This window comes from Leptonychotes weddellii, chromosome 6 (genome assembly GCF_054177405.1).
Source record: "Leptonychotes weddellii isolate Sample4059 chromosome 6, ASM5417740v2, whole genome shotgun sequence".
NCBI classification, from domain to species: Eukaryota; Metazoa; Chordata; class Mammalia; order Carnivora; family Phocidae; genus Leptonychotes; species Leptonychotes weddellii.
The window spans coordinates 106,348,303-106,366,268 of record NC_138374.1 but is presented as its reverse complement, the minus strand read 5'-3'; the positions used below and the strand labels follow the sequence as shown (position 1 = coordinate 106,366,268).

The following is a 17,966-nucleotide window of genomic DNA, read 5'->3' as shown; positions in this document are numbered from 1 at the left end:
ACTGTCTAACAGGACTTTCTGCAATGATGGAAAAGTTCCATGTAGTAACCACTAGCCACACGCACGTATTGAGCACTTGAAATGTGGCCAGTAGCACCGGGGAAACTGGGTTTTAAATTATTTTATTATTTGTTTATTGGTGCAAAAAGGTGGTTTTATTAAAGCACGCGGACAGGACCCGTGTGCAGAAAGAGCTGCTGCCCCAGGGTTGGTGAGGGGTGGCTGATTTTATACTTGGGAGTTGGGGGAGGTAAGGAAAAGGAGATTTTCAGAAGAACTTTCATAAATTATTTTATTTTGAATCAAATAGCTGCATGTGGCTAGTGACTACGTATTGGGCCGTGCAGAATATGATACAGGTCATAGTTTTACCCTTTCATGGCTTTCTCTTACTGAATTAAAAGGGAGGACTTAGACTAGTGACATCCAAGCTCCCTTCCTTCTGACTCTAAACGTACCATTCCTCTCCCATATTTTTAAATTACTTTTTCTGTGTCTCCCCTCCTGAATTTCAAACCTTGATTCCTTTTGTGCAGATGATCTCAAATGTTTATAAAGAGAAAAATATCTTGACTGACCTAATAAATTCTACCGGCTGTGGTCTCTTTATCTTTCCAGAGTTGTTTTATTTTTCTGCGAAGGCTCATCTTAGGTTAAATGAACCTCAACATAGTGCAGTTTCAAAATTTTTACTTTTAAAAAAATGGTAACAGCTAGTTATTATTATACTAGTTTGCTCTTATTTTAAGAATAATGCAAGTTTTATATGTCCTAAAAATTTTATTTGAAATTTAGTTATACTTCAGTAAAATTTTCTTAGTAATTCTCCTTTTCACAGAAAATAAGTGTATCCTTCCACATATTTTTGTATGTGTATATGAGCATACACTGCATATGTGTGTGTGTTTAAATAAGAACATAGGTATGCCTTCTGTTTCATAACCTTCTCTTTTCTCTTAACATGATGTTGTAGTTATTCTTCCCTGTGAGTACCTGTGAGTTCACCTTCTCATTTGTAGTAACTGCATACTGTATCATTGCATAAATATATCACAACATACTTAACCAAGGCCCAGTGATGGACGTTTAGATTATATTTTATTTTTGTTTTCTGTTGCTATTTAACACAGTGCAGTGAATTGTCTGAAATACATATCTTTGCTCACCTGTTAATTATTTTCTTAGGCCGAATTCTTGGAAATGGAATTGGTAAATTCCTAGAAATGAATCACAGACGGTGCAGATTTAAAATTTGATACGTATTGCCAAATTGCTGTCTAGAAGAGTTGTACCAATGATAATTCCACCAGTAGTATATGTCTGCCCATTTCTCTGTTCTCCTAGAGCTAAGCCTTATCATTTTTCAAAATTTGGACCCAGATGATAACTAAAATGCCTCTAGTCACATTCTAGTTTGAATCAGGTCCATATGTACTGGCGATATTTCTAAGTCTCTTTGTGTGCTACTGATCCTTTAAAAAATTGTGTAAGGTGGCAAGTTCCGTTATTTCCTTTATCTGTAACATGGTTGGAAAATCCCTGCAACTAATATTTTTTTATAATTAAAATATACAAATTGATCTTTTTTCTATTAAAAATATGAAAATCTAAAGCTTCGGGTTTCTTGAATGAAAAAATTATACTTATTTAAAGCTGGAAATTCACATTGTGTATGTATATGTATATTCATGTGCATATGGATATATGTGACATATATCTCTTTGTGTGTATGTGTGTGTATCAAATTCATCATACTTTATTGTATTAAAATTTTGATTTGTTCTCCCTGTCATTCCAAATAGATAATTCCTACATGGATAAAGATGAGCATGGTTCATCCTCTGAAAGTGAAGATGAAGCACTGGGTAAATATCACGAGGCCTTGTGCAGAACCCACAATTCCAGACTACCATTGGCAGATTCGAGACAAAAGAACTATGCTTGGGAAACGAGACAAAAATACAGCCCTCTGTCTGCGGAGTATGATGGCTACAGTAGCGAAGCATCGATAGATGAAGGTAACACAGGTTACTTATTTTTTTAGATCACACACTATAATGTTAGATTATTTGTACCTAAAATTCTAGGCATCTGTGGCTGCACAATAAACAAGAGATAAACAGAGTCACATTTCTGTGAATATAATTTATCAAAATTCAGATCTTTGGACTGAAGCCCAAACCTAAAACTTAACCTAAATAAAAGCAAAACACCAAATAATTTAAATACCGTAGTAATTCTGCTTCTCTTTCCACAATGCAAGCATGAGGTAGAAGATGTGAGTCTGCTGTTCTCTGACATGGAATCGGTCTCTAAATGCCTGGTATAGGAACTGATGGAGAGTCTAAGTCTCTTACAGTGTTGAACTTGGTGCTAGTGTGTAAATGTATGCTTTTTCATTCTGTGTGGCCCCTAAACAGAAGCCAAATACTTCATGTGGCACACAGCCGAAGAAATGGTGATCTGTTCTGCGTAGGGGGAAAAAGTGTCCAGGATGGATTGAGAGCTCGTACTGTGTTATACTTTGCTGTAAGGATGACTTTAGGAATTTTCAAGGATTATTTTGTCTCTAATTGATCTTTGCTTCATGTACTGACATTGGCTTAAAACTCAACTTATATAGAAGATACATGTCCACTCTAACATGTTTTTACATCTTTCTATAAGGGAAATTAATTGCCATTAATTGAAGCATATTTATTTCTACATTTTAGGTAGGTTGTTCACATGCTTGATAGAATGTATGAGTATTCCTAGTAATTATTATCTTTATACTCATTTATGAAGAAGAGAGCAATATATCTTAGACAACAATTTTTTATTACATCAAACACAAGCTATCCTTCATTTTGTAGCTGTGGTTTGTGTTTAAGGGCCTATAACTATTGATTACATAAAGTCTTACCCCAGCACATAGAGTTGTCAAAGGAGCTAAATCATCCTTTTTTTTATTCGGCTTAATACTAGCTAATGACTGATGTACCTCCTTTTTCTTTCTACTAGTCCACAATTTATAATAAATTAATCAAATTACTATATAGAAAGTTCATTATGAGATGGTAGGGAAGAAATAAAAAATATCAGACTCTACCCTCAAAAATACCTTTCTAGTACTAGAGGAAAGAAAGCCCGTGCTTACAAAGAGAACTGAGTGACGCGAAGCGGTGAAGCCTGTCCCCAGCATATATCCACCCCGTCCAGCCCTGGCATGTGAATAGTAGAGCCTCAAGAGAATGGGTTTTGAACCTGATCCTTGTTTACGTTCTGGCTGGGCGACTTAACATATTAGCTACAAACTTCGGGCCGTATAGCTAATGGTTTTTAGATTTGTTTCATTGTCTCTAAAACGTGGATAATACCTTCCTGACAGCGTTGTCATGAACATTACGTGGTATATGTGGTAGTTTGGAGCAAAGTTCTGGCCCCTGTGGGTAGGTGACCAGTAAATGGTCATTGTGGTTGCGGGTGGTGCAAACAGTGCTGGTGATGAGAGCGAGCAGTCCTGAGCATGGGCTGCATTTGTCATCTGTGACCCGGGACACTTGCCTTTTTGTAGCTCCAGTTGAGGGTTTTGATTTTTTCCTCCTCACTGCTTCGTCCCCCTCACTCCCTACACTTCCGTGCTGTCTTGATTGCTTCCCCACAGTTCTGTTATTCTAGCACGGCTCTGTAGTCTGGGAGAAGAGCAGTGAGGAGAGAAGCATAACCTCAGTGGCTCTTCTGGTCTTGCCCTAAGCTCTGGAACTGGGGCCAATGTCCTGGAGTCACCTTCTCTTTTCATTTTACGTGTATCTTTGGGACCCATCTCTACTTTCTTACCATTTCTACTCTACAATAATTGATAAAACACCCAGGGTAGATTGACTTTAGGCGTTCTGAAATTAGATTTATTTCATAAACATTTGTCGAAAGCTTTTTATGTGCCATACTATATACTGTGGATGTAAAGATGAATAAAACAAGTTTGTTTCGAAGAGCCCACAGACTAGAGGAGGAAGACCATTGACTATAGTTTCATGAACAAAGTGCTATAGACATTCAAAGAAGGACGTGACTCAGTTGTTGGGGAGGTGGGCTTATGGGGAGGTCTAATGTAGTCTTCACAGACTAGGTGAACTGGACTCGAGTAAGATCTGTTTCAACAGCCATGGAATCTTGATGGCGTGAAAGCAAATGAGAGTGTATTTTAGTGTCTTTAGCTTAGGATCTGTGTTTGGAGAATAAGTAGGTAATAGGTTTGAATGCCACGTTCAGGACTTCATTGTCTTATAGGAAATACAGAGTACTGGAAGATTTTTAAGCTGGACAGTGTGGCACTTTTAGAAATGTATTTAAGAAAGATTATTTAACTATTGTAACGGAAAATGAATTGGAGGTGGGACTATTGGAGGTAGAAAGGACCAGTTGGATAAACAGTGATGAGACCTTCATTTGCAGTGAGTTTGGGGACACAGAGTTTGTAGATTTAAGGATGATCTCAGTATATCTTGAATGATTGAATATGTGCAGTGAGTGAAGAATCAGTATTTTTAATTAGTTTAGAGAGGTATTAGAGAAGTAAGTTTATGTGGGAGGAGGTAATTTAATGTCTGAAACATTGGGGTGGAGATGGATATCCTTATTGTTAAAATGCTGTCACTGGGATTTAGGATGGAGAGATGACCAAGTGATAATGTAAGAAAACAATAGACTAGGAGAATAGTTTTGTATCATAGGTTATTGCTTATTGAAAAGTCAAAGTCGCTTTGAGCCCAAAATAAGATTCAGTGGAGTGGGGGAAGAAAGGAGAATTTGATTGGAGGGGGAGATTTCAGAGCCCAAGGTCTTAAGTAAAAGCAATTTCAAGTGATAGTAAATTCTTAACATGCCCCCTCAGAAAGATACAGAAGTACATATGAGATTCTAACCATAGTGTTCACCTTCTCCCTCCAACCCAGCAGTGGTAACCCTCTTCTGGCATATATTTGGGAAGGAAAGGGATTTGGTTCAAATACACATTTGAGTCTCCACCAGGTGGTCATTCCTCTGAGTAGCTAACTCAGCAGAAATACTTGGTGGCTGGTCACCTAAGAGGACTGCTGAGTATAGTTCTCTTGGTAGAATTTGGTTCATTTTCCTGAGGTACAAGTAAAGGGATGGATATAGTAGGTTATGTTTCTCTACTGCTCTGACCTTTTATTCTGCATATTATTCTGCAAGTTTATAGGGGTCAAAGTTAACTGAAAGGTGTAGGTTGAGGTAACTAAAGGGAATTACAAGGTAGAGGGAAAATATTAAATGTCCATTTTTTACATGACAATCTGTTACCTCATTAGTGCTGGTAAGGAACCATTAGTTCATTTCTCAACACTGAATAATTCTAGTAGAGAAGCTTTGGAACAGCCAATACTGGAAGTATCTGTGAGATTAGGGAGGGTCAGGGAGGGCCTGGATATGGCTAGGAGAGAATAGTACAGAACTCTCTGACCAGGTAGTATGAACTACCATATTGAGCTCCTACTGTGTACCTGACTATTACTTTCTGTACACACCATTACTATTTAATCTTCACTGCAAATCATTGTGGTAGGTAAGATTATCCCCATTTTATAGAAGTGAGAAGAGATTTTAGATCAAGTAGGTAATTTTTAACCTAAGGTGACACGGTAAGTTATAAAAACTATTTGTCAGGTCCACTCCAAAACAAATACGGTTTTAGCTTCTGTTGGGTCATCACTACTACTCTGGTATCCAACCAAGGTCTCTTTCATACATGATTAACCTCTTCAGTTGAGTCCTTTAGAACAGTTTATATATATAAATTTGAAATACAGATACTCTAGAAAAAGTAAGAAAATGTGATGGCATATTTGTTATCATGTTTTCTCCTCTAGGTGGCCATATTAATCTTCCATTTTTTTGAATTACAAAAGGGAATGATATCTATAAGAAATTTTTCCAGGAAAAATAAACATTAAAATAATATATCCAGTTTCCTTTGTTCACAGTTTTAATTTTATTTTTACTGTGTTGTTCTTAAAATTGAAGGCATTTTCTGATAATCCTATTGTATTTTTAAAAGGTTTCAGAGTTAAGTAGTAGGCTGCAGATATTTTGTATTTGGTAAGATAGAACCTCTGAAATTCCATTCATGCAAATTAGTACTTTCCATTTCTATATTAGATAGGAGAAGCCTATTAAAGATGATTTTATATATAAAGAACAAATTTAGTGTAAAATTATTAGGATGTCTATTACTTATAGCTTTCCATTCTTAGTTCACCATAGGGATTACCAAGCTATATTTACATATTGTGGCATAGCTATATAACTAAAATCATATGTTGTTATTTCAGGGTGAGTTAATTGAAAATGCTATTTAAAATGATTTCCAGCACCACTTATTTCTTAGGGTTATGTGGCCCAGACATATACACACACCTGTCATTCTCTTTCTTATGGCTACTTCACAAGCTTCATGCTATTAATTTTGATGTTATCTTAAGATTAGGGGCATTAAAACATATTGTGCATTTTATTTAAATGTTACTTCTAAAATAATTTAATGCTTAAGAATAATTAATTATACTTTTTAAATAAATTATGTATGCTAAAATAAATTATGTAATACGTATGTATATACGTATTATGTATACTTCAAGTGCATTTTGACTGCTTTATAAAGATTATTCTCTTAATTTTCACAATTTGCGAAGAAGGCAAGTACAGAAAAATTCTGTATTTTCCAGATGCCTTTGTCACAAAAATGTTTAGTGTCTTAGAACAGTGAAAGGTTGGTTTGTTCAGATTCTTGGTAAACTTTTTCTTTGATTTCAGGTCTTTGTTTATGTTTTTTTTTTTCTTCTTTCTCTGAAGAATTTGGGTATATAGCTTTATATATGGCCAGTTGGAAGAGAAATTAATCTTAAAGACTTCTGCATCTTTGTGTTCTGGAGATCTTTTTATGTGATGAGATCAGTCACTCGCAGTCGAGTAGAATCTTTGCGGGCTGCCTGTGACCTGTAAGGTGAGATGTCTTTGTGCAGTTCAGGTAAAGGTCCAGTCTGCTGTGTGGACAAGTTAGAAAAAGGTATCACCTTTGAGCAGACGCTGCGTCATGAGCAGATAGCACCTATATAAGAAGAAAAGGCATCCCTTCCTCCAGTTGTAAGATTTGGCAAACCCTCAGGTAACTTTTCGCAGTGCACAAACTGCACAACTATACACAGGGCCCTGAGCACCTGTGTTACATTTCTAATCTTAAAATGAGTTAGTAGAATTTGTGTTTTCCATGGTGAATCTATATTGATCCTTCACATTTCTTTTTTTGTCTGAGATACTTGTAGTAGGTAGCTAGAATGATAGAAACTAAATGAGAGTTAATTAAAGATATCTTTGAATACAAAACTGAAACCCAGAGTCATGTGATTTTACTAAGATCATAAAATTCATGAATGGCAAAACTGAAGCTGTAAGTGATTGTAACCAGAGAGGTCAGTGCATTAAAAAGAATTATTCAGACAAACAGAAAACCGACAACAACAAAAAAGAAGAACAGATTCATCAATATAAAAAACAAACTAGTGATTAAAATGGGAGGTGGGTAGGGGGATGGATGAAATAGGTGAAAGGGATTAAGTACAGACTTCCAGTTATAAAATAAGTCACGGGGATGAAAAGTACAGCATAGGGAATATAGTCAGTAATGTTGTAATAACTTTGTATGGTGACACATGATAACCATACTTACTGTGGTAAGCACTTTGTAATGAGTGTACTTGTTGACTCACTATGTTGTACACCTGAAACAATACAATATTGTACACCGGGGTGTCTGGGTGGCTCAGTTGGTTGAGCATCTGACTCTTGATTTTGGCTCAGGTCATGATCTCAGGGTCATAAGATCAGCCCCACACGGGGCTCCACACTGAGCGTGGAGCCTGCTTAGGATTCTCTTTCTCCCTCTCCCTCTGCCCCTCTCTCACCCCGCTCATGTCATGCTCTCGCTCTCTCTTTCTCTAAAAAAAAAATTTGTGTGTGTATAAAATATGTCAACTATACTTCAATTAAAAATAAATTTTTAAAAGAGGACTATTCAGTAACCAAGTGAATAGATAAGAGATGCACTATAAATTGAACACAGGCTGTGTCCCTTGCTAGGGGGAAGAGGCATGTCTGCTAAGTAGAGGAATAATGCTAACAGCAATCTGGCAATTATGGAGACCTGACACATTCTCTACAGGTTTCTGTTAGCAAAGCCTATAGGAGCTCAGTCTCAGATATTTTTGGGGAGCATGACATAGAGTCACAAATGGACTGACAGTAATCTTATTACCTGAAGCAGTGATGAGAATATCTGTATTCACTGTCAGTTCAAGCTTACCAATGAAGTAGATCTCGTAGGAAACTGTCCCTAATGAGGGAGGCGCAAGTCCATTTGTACTCCAGCACGTGCGATAATCTCCTTAAGGTGGTATAATAGAAATTTGAAGCTACTTCTAAAAACCGCCTCACATGCCTGTCAAGTCTAGCGCCTGGGGAAGACCCTCACTGCTTCAGCGGGGAGTGGAGTTCGGGAGGACGGTACAGTGGGGAGGCCTGAAGAGGAAGGAACCCTCTAGCCAGCGGGATGCTGATGGATGTGGCTTGTTGTAACATTCATTTTTACGGTCCTTCAGGCACTGCTCAAGTCTTTGTGTAGAATATTTAATTTTATCCTCACAGCAATCTTTTTATTTTCTTATTTTTCTGTCTAATTAATTAATTAGTATTCCAGTTTTGAAAACACAGTAGCTTAGAGAGGTACGTTAGCATGCCCATGTTTCCAGTTTCCAGCAGCTCTGACAGCTGGGGTGCAAACGCAGGGTCAGCTGCTTCCAGAGCTCAGGCACCTGAGCGCTCTCATCTACCATGTCAGCTACTCTCCTACCTAGCACAAGGATAAAGAAACCATTTTTTTTTTTTCTTCCAAAAATGATGTCTCATTGTTGTAAGAGAATTCTGTGACGACTGTGGCCTCCAGGAAAAGGAAGAACCATACCACTGGGAAGGACCCAGGGTTTTGGTCTCGGACTCAGAGATGAAGCAGGACTCACGCCAGCCGTATGTAACCCAAACCTTGGGCAGCCCTCTGCAGGCTGTGCAGGCTAGTAAGACCCCAGGGTTTATGTGCAGACTTCTTATCCTCAAAACCCAATACAGAAAGTTGGGGGGAAAACCAGTGACTTGTCACTTGACCTCTAGCCTTAATTCCAAGAAAAGCAGCAGGGGTTTATTGAGATACTACAGAACTTGTCCATGGTGGGCTCTTGTTAGCGTTCACTTAAAGAGGAGAGATTTTAGCAGTTGGCTCGCATGGGAAGTAGTCCATCTGGATACAGGAATCCAGAAGTAGCACCCCGTCCCCTTGAGGTATGATTGGATTAAGGATACCACAGCAAGAGCAAGAGGGCCCACTCTGGCAGCTTGCTGCACAGCCCTGCAGTGTCACACCTTAGTTTTATTGTTATTTTTTCATGTCGTGGCAGAAATATTGCTGTAGACCTTTGCTTTAGAATCCATTATAGGAGACTTAGGAAGCCGCATCTAATATTTTAAGTCTTTGTAACAGTCTCAGCAGTAACTAAAGATACCACTACCAGTATGAGGCTCCAGTGTAGTTCCAGGTGCAGTATGAAGGAGCTGTTGTAAACATCTCTGGTAGCATGAACTAGTCAGCCGATAAAAAGCCACACCTTACCCTGCGATGGACTGGTATCAACTTCAGTAGTAAATTACAGAGAAGTCCGTGGCATTCACTCATGTTCATACCACTCAGAATCAACCACCATTCGTACTTCAGGATTCTTTTTTCCAGAATTTTTTATGGCTGTAACTTAAAACAGTTTATATAGCAATGTATGAATACATTTTCCTTCAAAAATTCAACCTGTTAGGAAATTAATAAATGTTTCCTTCTCTTGATCCTTCCCCCCACCCCCCTTCCCAGAGGCCACCTTTGTTACAAGTTTGGCATATATCCTTCCAGTCTTTGTCTTCATACTTTATAAACACATTAGCTGCTAATAGAAAGTATACTTTTGTGTGTTTTTAAACTCACACAAATGGTCTTATCATAGGCTCATTGAAGGTATAATGTTGCTTTTTCCTTGGGAAAAAGGGAGTGAAGTCCATGGTGAGTGAAAGGAAGTGAAGAAGACCAGGGACTGTCTTCAACTCTTAAATACCCCTTTCCTCCCATCCCCTCGTGTAGAACATAATCTGGTTAAAGCCATCAAATAATTTTCTTGGGTAGATTTTTATCTTGAAGAGATAATTATTCTCAATTAATGTATAGTTCACGGACCAGTAGGAAGATTCTTTACAGTTAGAAGTTTCTAAATTATCACTTGTCTTTCTAAAAAAAAAAAAAAAAGAAAGTTGGAAAGGAAAATATAGTAAGTGTTAAAACATGAAATCATAATTGTTTATGATGTTAACTCCTCATATATCCTTTTATTTTATTTTAATAAGTAATACTGCCTCTGTACTGCTCAGTAAAAAATCTATCACTGAGAAAGAGAACAAAAATACATATCAGTGGTTACTGGAACTGAAGAATGTATTGATGCTGTTGGTTTCTTATTGTGAAGATGATAATTAGAAATTGATTGATTTCCCTGTGCTGTTTTTCCAGTTTGTTCTTCCATGTTTCCCACTCTGCACATTTTATGTGATACAGACTTAACTAAGCATTTGCACTAAGTTTATTTACATATTCTCTAAACTGGTTCACAACACTCGTGAAATTTTAACACTTTTTTGTTTAAAAAAAAAAAAGGAGTTTGCCTTGAAACTAAACCTCAGTATGGGGTAAGGTCAGTCAAATATTTTCTTTCCAGTTTCTGCTATAACACAAACTAGTGTAAGAGTTAAGAGAGGGAGAAAAAACAGTTATGACCATGAAAGCATGAACTAAATTGTTTACATAACAGTATCAGAAGACCATATCCTGTCTGCCCTATGTTTGAGAATCAGTTTGCGAATCACAGTTTGAATTTTGAGAAGTAAAAGGAGAGAAGGCCTGAATGGATGCAAACTTTTATTGGGCAATGGGGAGAGACAATGAAAGTTGAATTAGAGATACAGTGATACAAATTACACATCATGGTATGTAGGTACTCCTCCTGCTTCATTCATGTTAAATAATTCCTGAGCTGTTTCAAAGAGGTAACAACTTAATTAACAGCTTTTGGTGAAATGAAATTGAGGTTCTGTTTTAATTTTAAAATGCTGAAAAATCTCTCCTGTAAGCAGTCTTGATGTGGGGCTCTCGTTTTGAGACTTCCTTCCTCTGAGAAAATAAATTACATTAAAATCTCTGATGAATGAGTCAAAAATTACCTTCATAAGCTGAGAGGTATTTTGATGCCTTGGCATATCTTTTTCCTTTTGCTTAATATGTACTCAAAAAGATAAATATTTTCTTAGAAAATTTGGTTATATTTAAGTCTTTGAGGTTTTGAGTAATGCCATCAACTGAAACTAAGATAATTTAAATAGATTTTGAGAATTAGTATGGTAGTTATTTAAGGTCTAGATAGTTATGAAGTCCTTTGCATTTTACAGTTTACACAATCTTTTACTCTTTGTGCCTTGTTTTAGTAGTTAAGGGAAAAACATAGTAAGGGAATTTGGTCACTGGTAACTCCGGAAATGCTTTAAGTACAAGTTTAAGCATCAGCAATCCAGAGGAAAGTATTTATAAATTTTTATAATCTTTTAAAAATTTTTTAATGAATAACTTTTTCAAGATGATGGATTAAAATATTTTTGAAGTTTGAAATCTGTATTTTGAGTACATTGATAACAGGTTAATTACAGTTCCATAAGTAACATAAGCTGTAATATAATGAATGATTATAAACACTATTCTAAGTACTTTATATAAATTAAGTCTTTTAACCTTCACAATTACCCTAAGACACAGGTTTTGTTGGTGTCCGTATTTTCCAGAGAGGACACTGAAGCACAGTAAGGGTAAGTAACTTGTCTAGGGTTATATAGCAAGTATGCGAGAGAGCCAGGGTTCAAGTACCAGTCCTTGGTCCTCAGAGCTAACGCACTGAGCCTCTCCACTGAAATACCTTGGATGATGTCCTGTGAGAAGAATCTGTCTTTTTATGTAACTTTTACACCTAAATAAATTCTTTTTTTTAAGTATTTTTATTTATTTATTTTTGAGAGAGAGAACAAGCATGAGCATGGGGGAGGGGCAGAGAGAGAAGCAGGGTCCCCAGTAAGCAGGGAGCCCGATGTGGGACTCGATCCCAGGACCCTCGGATCATGACCCGAGCCGAAGGCAGATGCTTAACCGACTGAGCCACCCATACTCCCGAAATAAATTCTTTATGGCTGTTTTTAATATGTAAGTAATGTATATTCATTATAGAAAAATCAGAAATTACTGATGACGAAAAGAATAATTACTCATATTCCCATCATGAGAATACCATTGCTTCTATTTTGTTGTATCCTTTTATGGACATTTTTATTTGCATACATATTTTTAAAATTAAAATGGGTTTCTTACACAGCGTTGTGATCTGCTTTTGTTCCACTCAAAAATACATCTTTTCTTGCCAGCATAAATACTTCACAACATCACATATACAGATTGTACAATATATTATTACATGGGTGTGCCATGCTTATTCAGCAGTTTTTTTTTATTCTTATGTTAATCCCCATACATTACATCATTAGTTTTAGATGAAGTGTTCCATGATTCATTGTTTGTGCAGCTTATTCAGCAGTTTTTAGTTACTGATCTTTAGTCTGTTTCTGATTTTTCCTGTGCATAAGGTTGTTCTTAATATCTTAAAATGACTTCTTTTCTACCATGTTCTCTGGCATTTTCTGTTTTCTGATTCAAGATTCTGACTTGAATGTCACTGGTCAAAGGAGTTCTTTTCATTCTTTGCTTCTGTTTTTATTTAGTTAGTTTATTATGTTAGTCACCATAAAGTACATCATTACTTTTTGATGTAGTGTTCCATGATTCATTGTTTGTGTGTAACACCCAGTGCTCCATGCAATATGTGCCCTCCTTAATACCCATCACCGGGCTAACCCATCCCCCCACCCCACTCCCCTCTAAAACCCTCAGTTGTGCTTCTGTTTTTAATAAGAGGTCTGGATGTGATTTGTGCATGTTGTGTTTTGTATTCTGTAAATAATTCAAGGTGCTGTACATTTGTGAGGGCATTATATGGACTCAGGTGATATTAAAAATATTTAACAACTGGTTAATATAAACTAACATGAATAAAGAGTAAATAAATGGGATATATTTATTCTCTCACTACATTAAAGGTTATTTATAATAAAACTAGTTACCAAAGGGTATAAGTTGTAGGAAAAACTATCAAATTATTCTAGTGATTTCAAAATCGTTTAATTATTTTTAGAAATCAATGCTGTGATCTTTAATTTGCTGCTACTGTTAGCTAAATGATATGCTTTTCTGAGCCATGATTTGACGTTGGGAACTATTTCAAACTCATCCAGTTATTTTTCCAGTCAATTTGTAGTCATTAGTTGACTTGTAGTGACAATAACTAGAAACTTTCCCAAATAGAATGATATTGTTTACAGTAGAGAATCCTTTATCAGCTCCTGCTGAACTGAACAATTACATGAAAATGTTTGCCATACTGACAGTTGTTTTTATATATTCACTATCTCTAGTAACATAAAATGCAAAAAAAATAATTTATTGGAATTTCATATTTAATAAGTTTAGACTTAATCCTTCAGGATAGATGAGAGAAAGAGAAAGAAAAAAAGTGGTGAACCTGGGCTCTGTTGTTGAGCTGCCTAGGTTTGATTCCTGACTCTCTGTGCTCATGTTTTCTTATCTGGTAAATGGACATGATGATAATAAATATAATACCAAAATAAGGTAATATTTATTTATAACAGTGCCATTCACTGAACAAATGATGGATAAGGTTAGCTGTCATTTTTGTTGATAATACTATGTTGACGTTAGCTGGACAGTCAGTGAGTTTGTGAAACTCTGGACAGGGGTTCCCTGTCCAGGGCATCTTCCACGTCTCAAATCATGAAGTCCATGCTGTTACGGGAGTGCTTGCGGTATGGCACCAAGACAGTGCCTTTGGTGACTTCCATTACCACCCACTCCTCTGCAGTCCTTAGATCTTTCAGAGCCAGTCCTATAGAGGCTGCGGTTACTAGAAGGAGCAGCATGAGGGGATGTAGATAGGCAGCAGGTAGACCAGATGGACATGGCGCATTTGTCTGCTGGGCTGCCAAGGCTGTCTCCTTCTGTGGTGTGTGTAGGCACAGGTAAGGAGAGGGCCTGAGCACTGGTGCATGCTAGGGCAGCCTTTACCCAAGGCTCTGGAAGGAGCCAGATAGGAGGCCTTCAGTCAACCCTCTTGAGTCCTTGCATGTCCAGGAGGTGGGACTTGTGGTGGCTCCTTGCTGAGGCACCAACCAGCCTCAAAGAAGTTTCTAAATGAGGAAACAAAAACTTTACTGGTACCATATGGCTGAATGTCAGCCCTGAGCTGATCACTGATTATGGTTTGATAATTGGTGAAATAGGTGAAGCCCTAGAATTTACCAAAAAATTATTTCCTAGAGGAAGAGTGTGTGTTTCTGGATGTGTGTGTGTGGCGGCGGTGGGGGGGTGGCAGGCAGTATATGAGTGCTTAACATTTACTCTTCTATTGAGAGATGTCTGGCTTATATTAAGTGGAAAAAAAAAGGCAAGGCGCAGAAAATTTTGTGCACTATATTATGTTTTATCTACGAAAGGGGACATAGGTTTGTCTTTGCTTATATTTAAAAAAATGGAAGGGAAAACAAGAACTTCTAAAAATAGTTACCTGCAAGGAAAGGATGGAAGCAACTTCTCAGACAAACCTTGTTTTACATAAATATAAGGAAATTAAATTTGGAAACATACTCTCTAAAAACCAAAAGCACAGAGAAACAGAGGAGACTGTGTGTTGTTACCCTACCCAGACAAAGAAATGTTTGATTTTTTTTTTTTTTCCCAAAAGGGGAAGTTGTGTTGATAGGAAGATGCTGTTACTGTAATCCAGGTGGCACATCATAACTTTTCTCAGCTGCAGGAGTAGCACTGGGGATAGAAGTAGGGAGATTTGAAGCATATTTTGGAAGGAGCATCAACAAGTTTTGGGTTCAGTATGTGGGTAAAAAAGTGAGGAATCTAGAATAGATTCCTGGGGCTTTGTATGATAAATGAGGATAGTATGAGAAAGAATAGGACACGAATAAGGATTTTGTGGACATGTTCAGACAACTTCAAAATATCCACTTAACGTAACACACTGATAGTTCACTGGATGAGTCTGATTACTTAGGGAAAAGGTCCAAGCTAGAAATATGATTTGGGGAATCATTACTGTCTATAGATGGTATTTAAAACCAGGGACTCTTTTAGTTATACTTGTTTATTATACATTACACTGCAATCAGATCTGTCTAACAGACTCTTCCAGATCATTTGTTAGGATAATATTGACAAGGTAAATTTCAGGAATGTGGACATGTAGTTTTTTTTTTGTTGTTGTTGTTTTTAATTTTATACTCTTTTTGTTTCGGCTTCTCAGTTTAAAGCACTTCTCCCTCCTCTGGGAACTATCCCGAAGGTCTAGGGCTGGACCCCCAGCAGCTTTGTCTGTATTTCACCACCTTACCCTTGCTGCTGTGCTTGTTGATGCAATGTTCTGAAGAGGAAGTACATAAACTTCTACTTTTGGGTCCCCGGAAGGGTCCTGGTTAATGCCTTTTATAAGGCTTAGTTTTGTAATGATTTCGGGGATCATGTTCCATATATCCTTGCATTTTCTTATACATTTGTTTTCTTTGGCTTATGGTAGCTCTAGTTGGTTCCTGTTGCTAACTAATACAGAAATATTTGTAGCAGTCTTTGTGTTTTACTCTATGAATCTCTGTAAGGATAAATTCTGTAAGGATAAATTATATGTTTTAGATCCTTTAGAAAGTGTACCTCAATTTTTTCCCCATTTAAGCCATTGCTGGCCTCTATCCTTTTGTGGAAATCTGTTGCTTGAGATGGTCTTTTAGTCAATCAAGGCCTTAGGATTCTTTTGTTTCAGTTTTAGAACTTACCAGGGTGCTGCTTCTATCAAATATGATAGATTTACTCTTTCTAGATCGAATAGTGTTGATATTAAAGATATCTTACTGTTCAGACATGTTCATTCTAAGGAAGGATAAAAGTACCTTAAAAGTTTTCCCCTTCCTTGGAATTTCCTGAAAGTGATTCTCTTACTAATAGTGCATCTTCTTATTGAATATTTATAATTTTTATGTATTTAGATTTTAAAATAATAGCATTCAGTGCTACACACATTCAGCTGAAAGCTTCTAAAACAGTAAAAATTGTAGAAGTTAATTTCATCAGTGTAAATTAGTCTACAAAATATTTTCCTAATGTATTATAAAACCTTATCAAACGAAGATCTGTTTATTCAAAATAGGGCTAAATACAAAGTAAATGCTTTTCCCAAATTAATTAGATTTCTATAAAAAATATATGAGATGCTTTGAATGCAGTTAATTTGAAGTTCATTTACTTCAGAACCTTACATTTCAAATTAACACATTTTAAAATTTGTAAGTTTAGTATACTTTAAGGGAGAACACATTCTGTGTGGGTTTTTTTCTTCTTTTTTTAATTCAGATAAAATATACTTTAAGAACAGAATAATGCTACAAGCATTTTTGAAGGAATACTCCTCCCTCTGAGGTGAAGCCTTTGAAAAAAGCTTCCTCTGGCCATTTCACATCTCTGAAGTGTAATAGTGAAAGTTACATTAATAAACAAGAAGGGATTTTTACCAAATGAAACATGATTTCTCATCTTCTGATCTTTGGTTTAGAATAGCATTTGGATGAGATCTACCCTCTTAATAAAAATTTCTTTAAGATCTCCTGTTATGGAGGTCGCCTGGGTGGCTCAGATGGTTAAGATCTCCTGTTATGGTCTTAACCACAAAAAGGGGAAGGGGTGGGGGCAAAAGGAAACTTTCCGAGGTGGTGGATATGTTTATTACTCACCAAATTGTATCCATTAATATGTGCAGTTTTTTATATATCAGTTATACTTCCAAGCTGTTTAAAAAAATTAAGATTAAAATAGTAGAATAGCATTTGTAGTTCCTTTTTATTACTGAATTGTGTTTCATTGTATAGATATACCATATATTCCCTATCCATTCATCCATGGATGAACATTAGCACATTTCTAGTTCTTAACTATTACAAACAGTGCTGCTATGAACATTCTCATGCAAATCTTTGTGGTTGCCAGTAAGTATGGTAAGATCCTTTCATGTACATTATACATTTAATCTTTACAACATCTCTGTAAGTTAGTTATATCATCCCCGTTTTACTTTTCTTAAAAGATTTTATTTATTTATTAATTTATTTTAGAGAGTGAGTGCACAAATGGGGGGGGGTAGTGGGAGAGGGAGAGAGAATCTCAAGCAGATTCTGCGCTGAGCGTGGTGCCCAAGGTGGGGCTCGATCCCAGGACCCTGAGATCATGACTTGAAGCAAAATCAAGAGTCAGATGCTTAACCGATTGAGCCACACAGGCACCCCATCCCCATTTTACTTTGGGCCCCAGATTCAGCCAGGTAGATTCCCTGTTTCTAATCACTATATTTTCCACCTCTGTATTTTTTTAAATTTTTTTTTATTATTATGTTATGTTAATCACCATACATTGCATCATTAGTTTTTGATGTAGTGTTCCATGATTCATTGTTTGTGCATAACACCCAGTGCTCCATGCAGAACGTGCCCTCCCCAATACCCATCACCAGGCTAACCCATCCTCCCACCCCCCTCCCCTCTAGAACCCTCAGTTTGTTTTTCAGAGTCCATCATCTCTCATGGTTCGTCTCCCCCTCCAATTTCCC

At 36.8% G+C, this 17,966-nt stretch overlaps 1 protein-coding gene across 1 annotated transcript in view; it reads left to right on the top strand.

Annotated features, from left to right (window-relative positions):
* SYT14 (synaptotagmin 14) overlaps positions 1-17,966 on the top strand; it is a 106,178-nt gene that overhangs the window by 2,844 nt on the left and 85,368 nt on the right. The window contains exon 2 of the mRNA XM_081824866.1: positions 1,803-2,018. Within this exon, the coding sequence (XP_081680992.1) occupies positions 1,803-2,018 (216 nt within the window). The remainder of the gene's footprint in view (positions 1-1,802; positions 2,019-17,966) is intronic.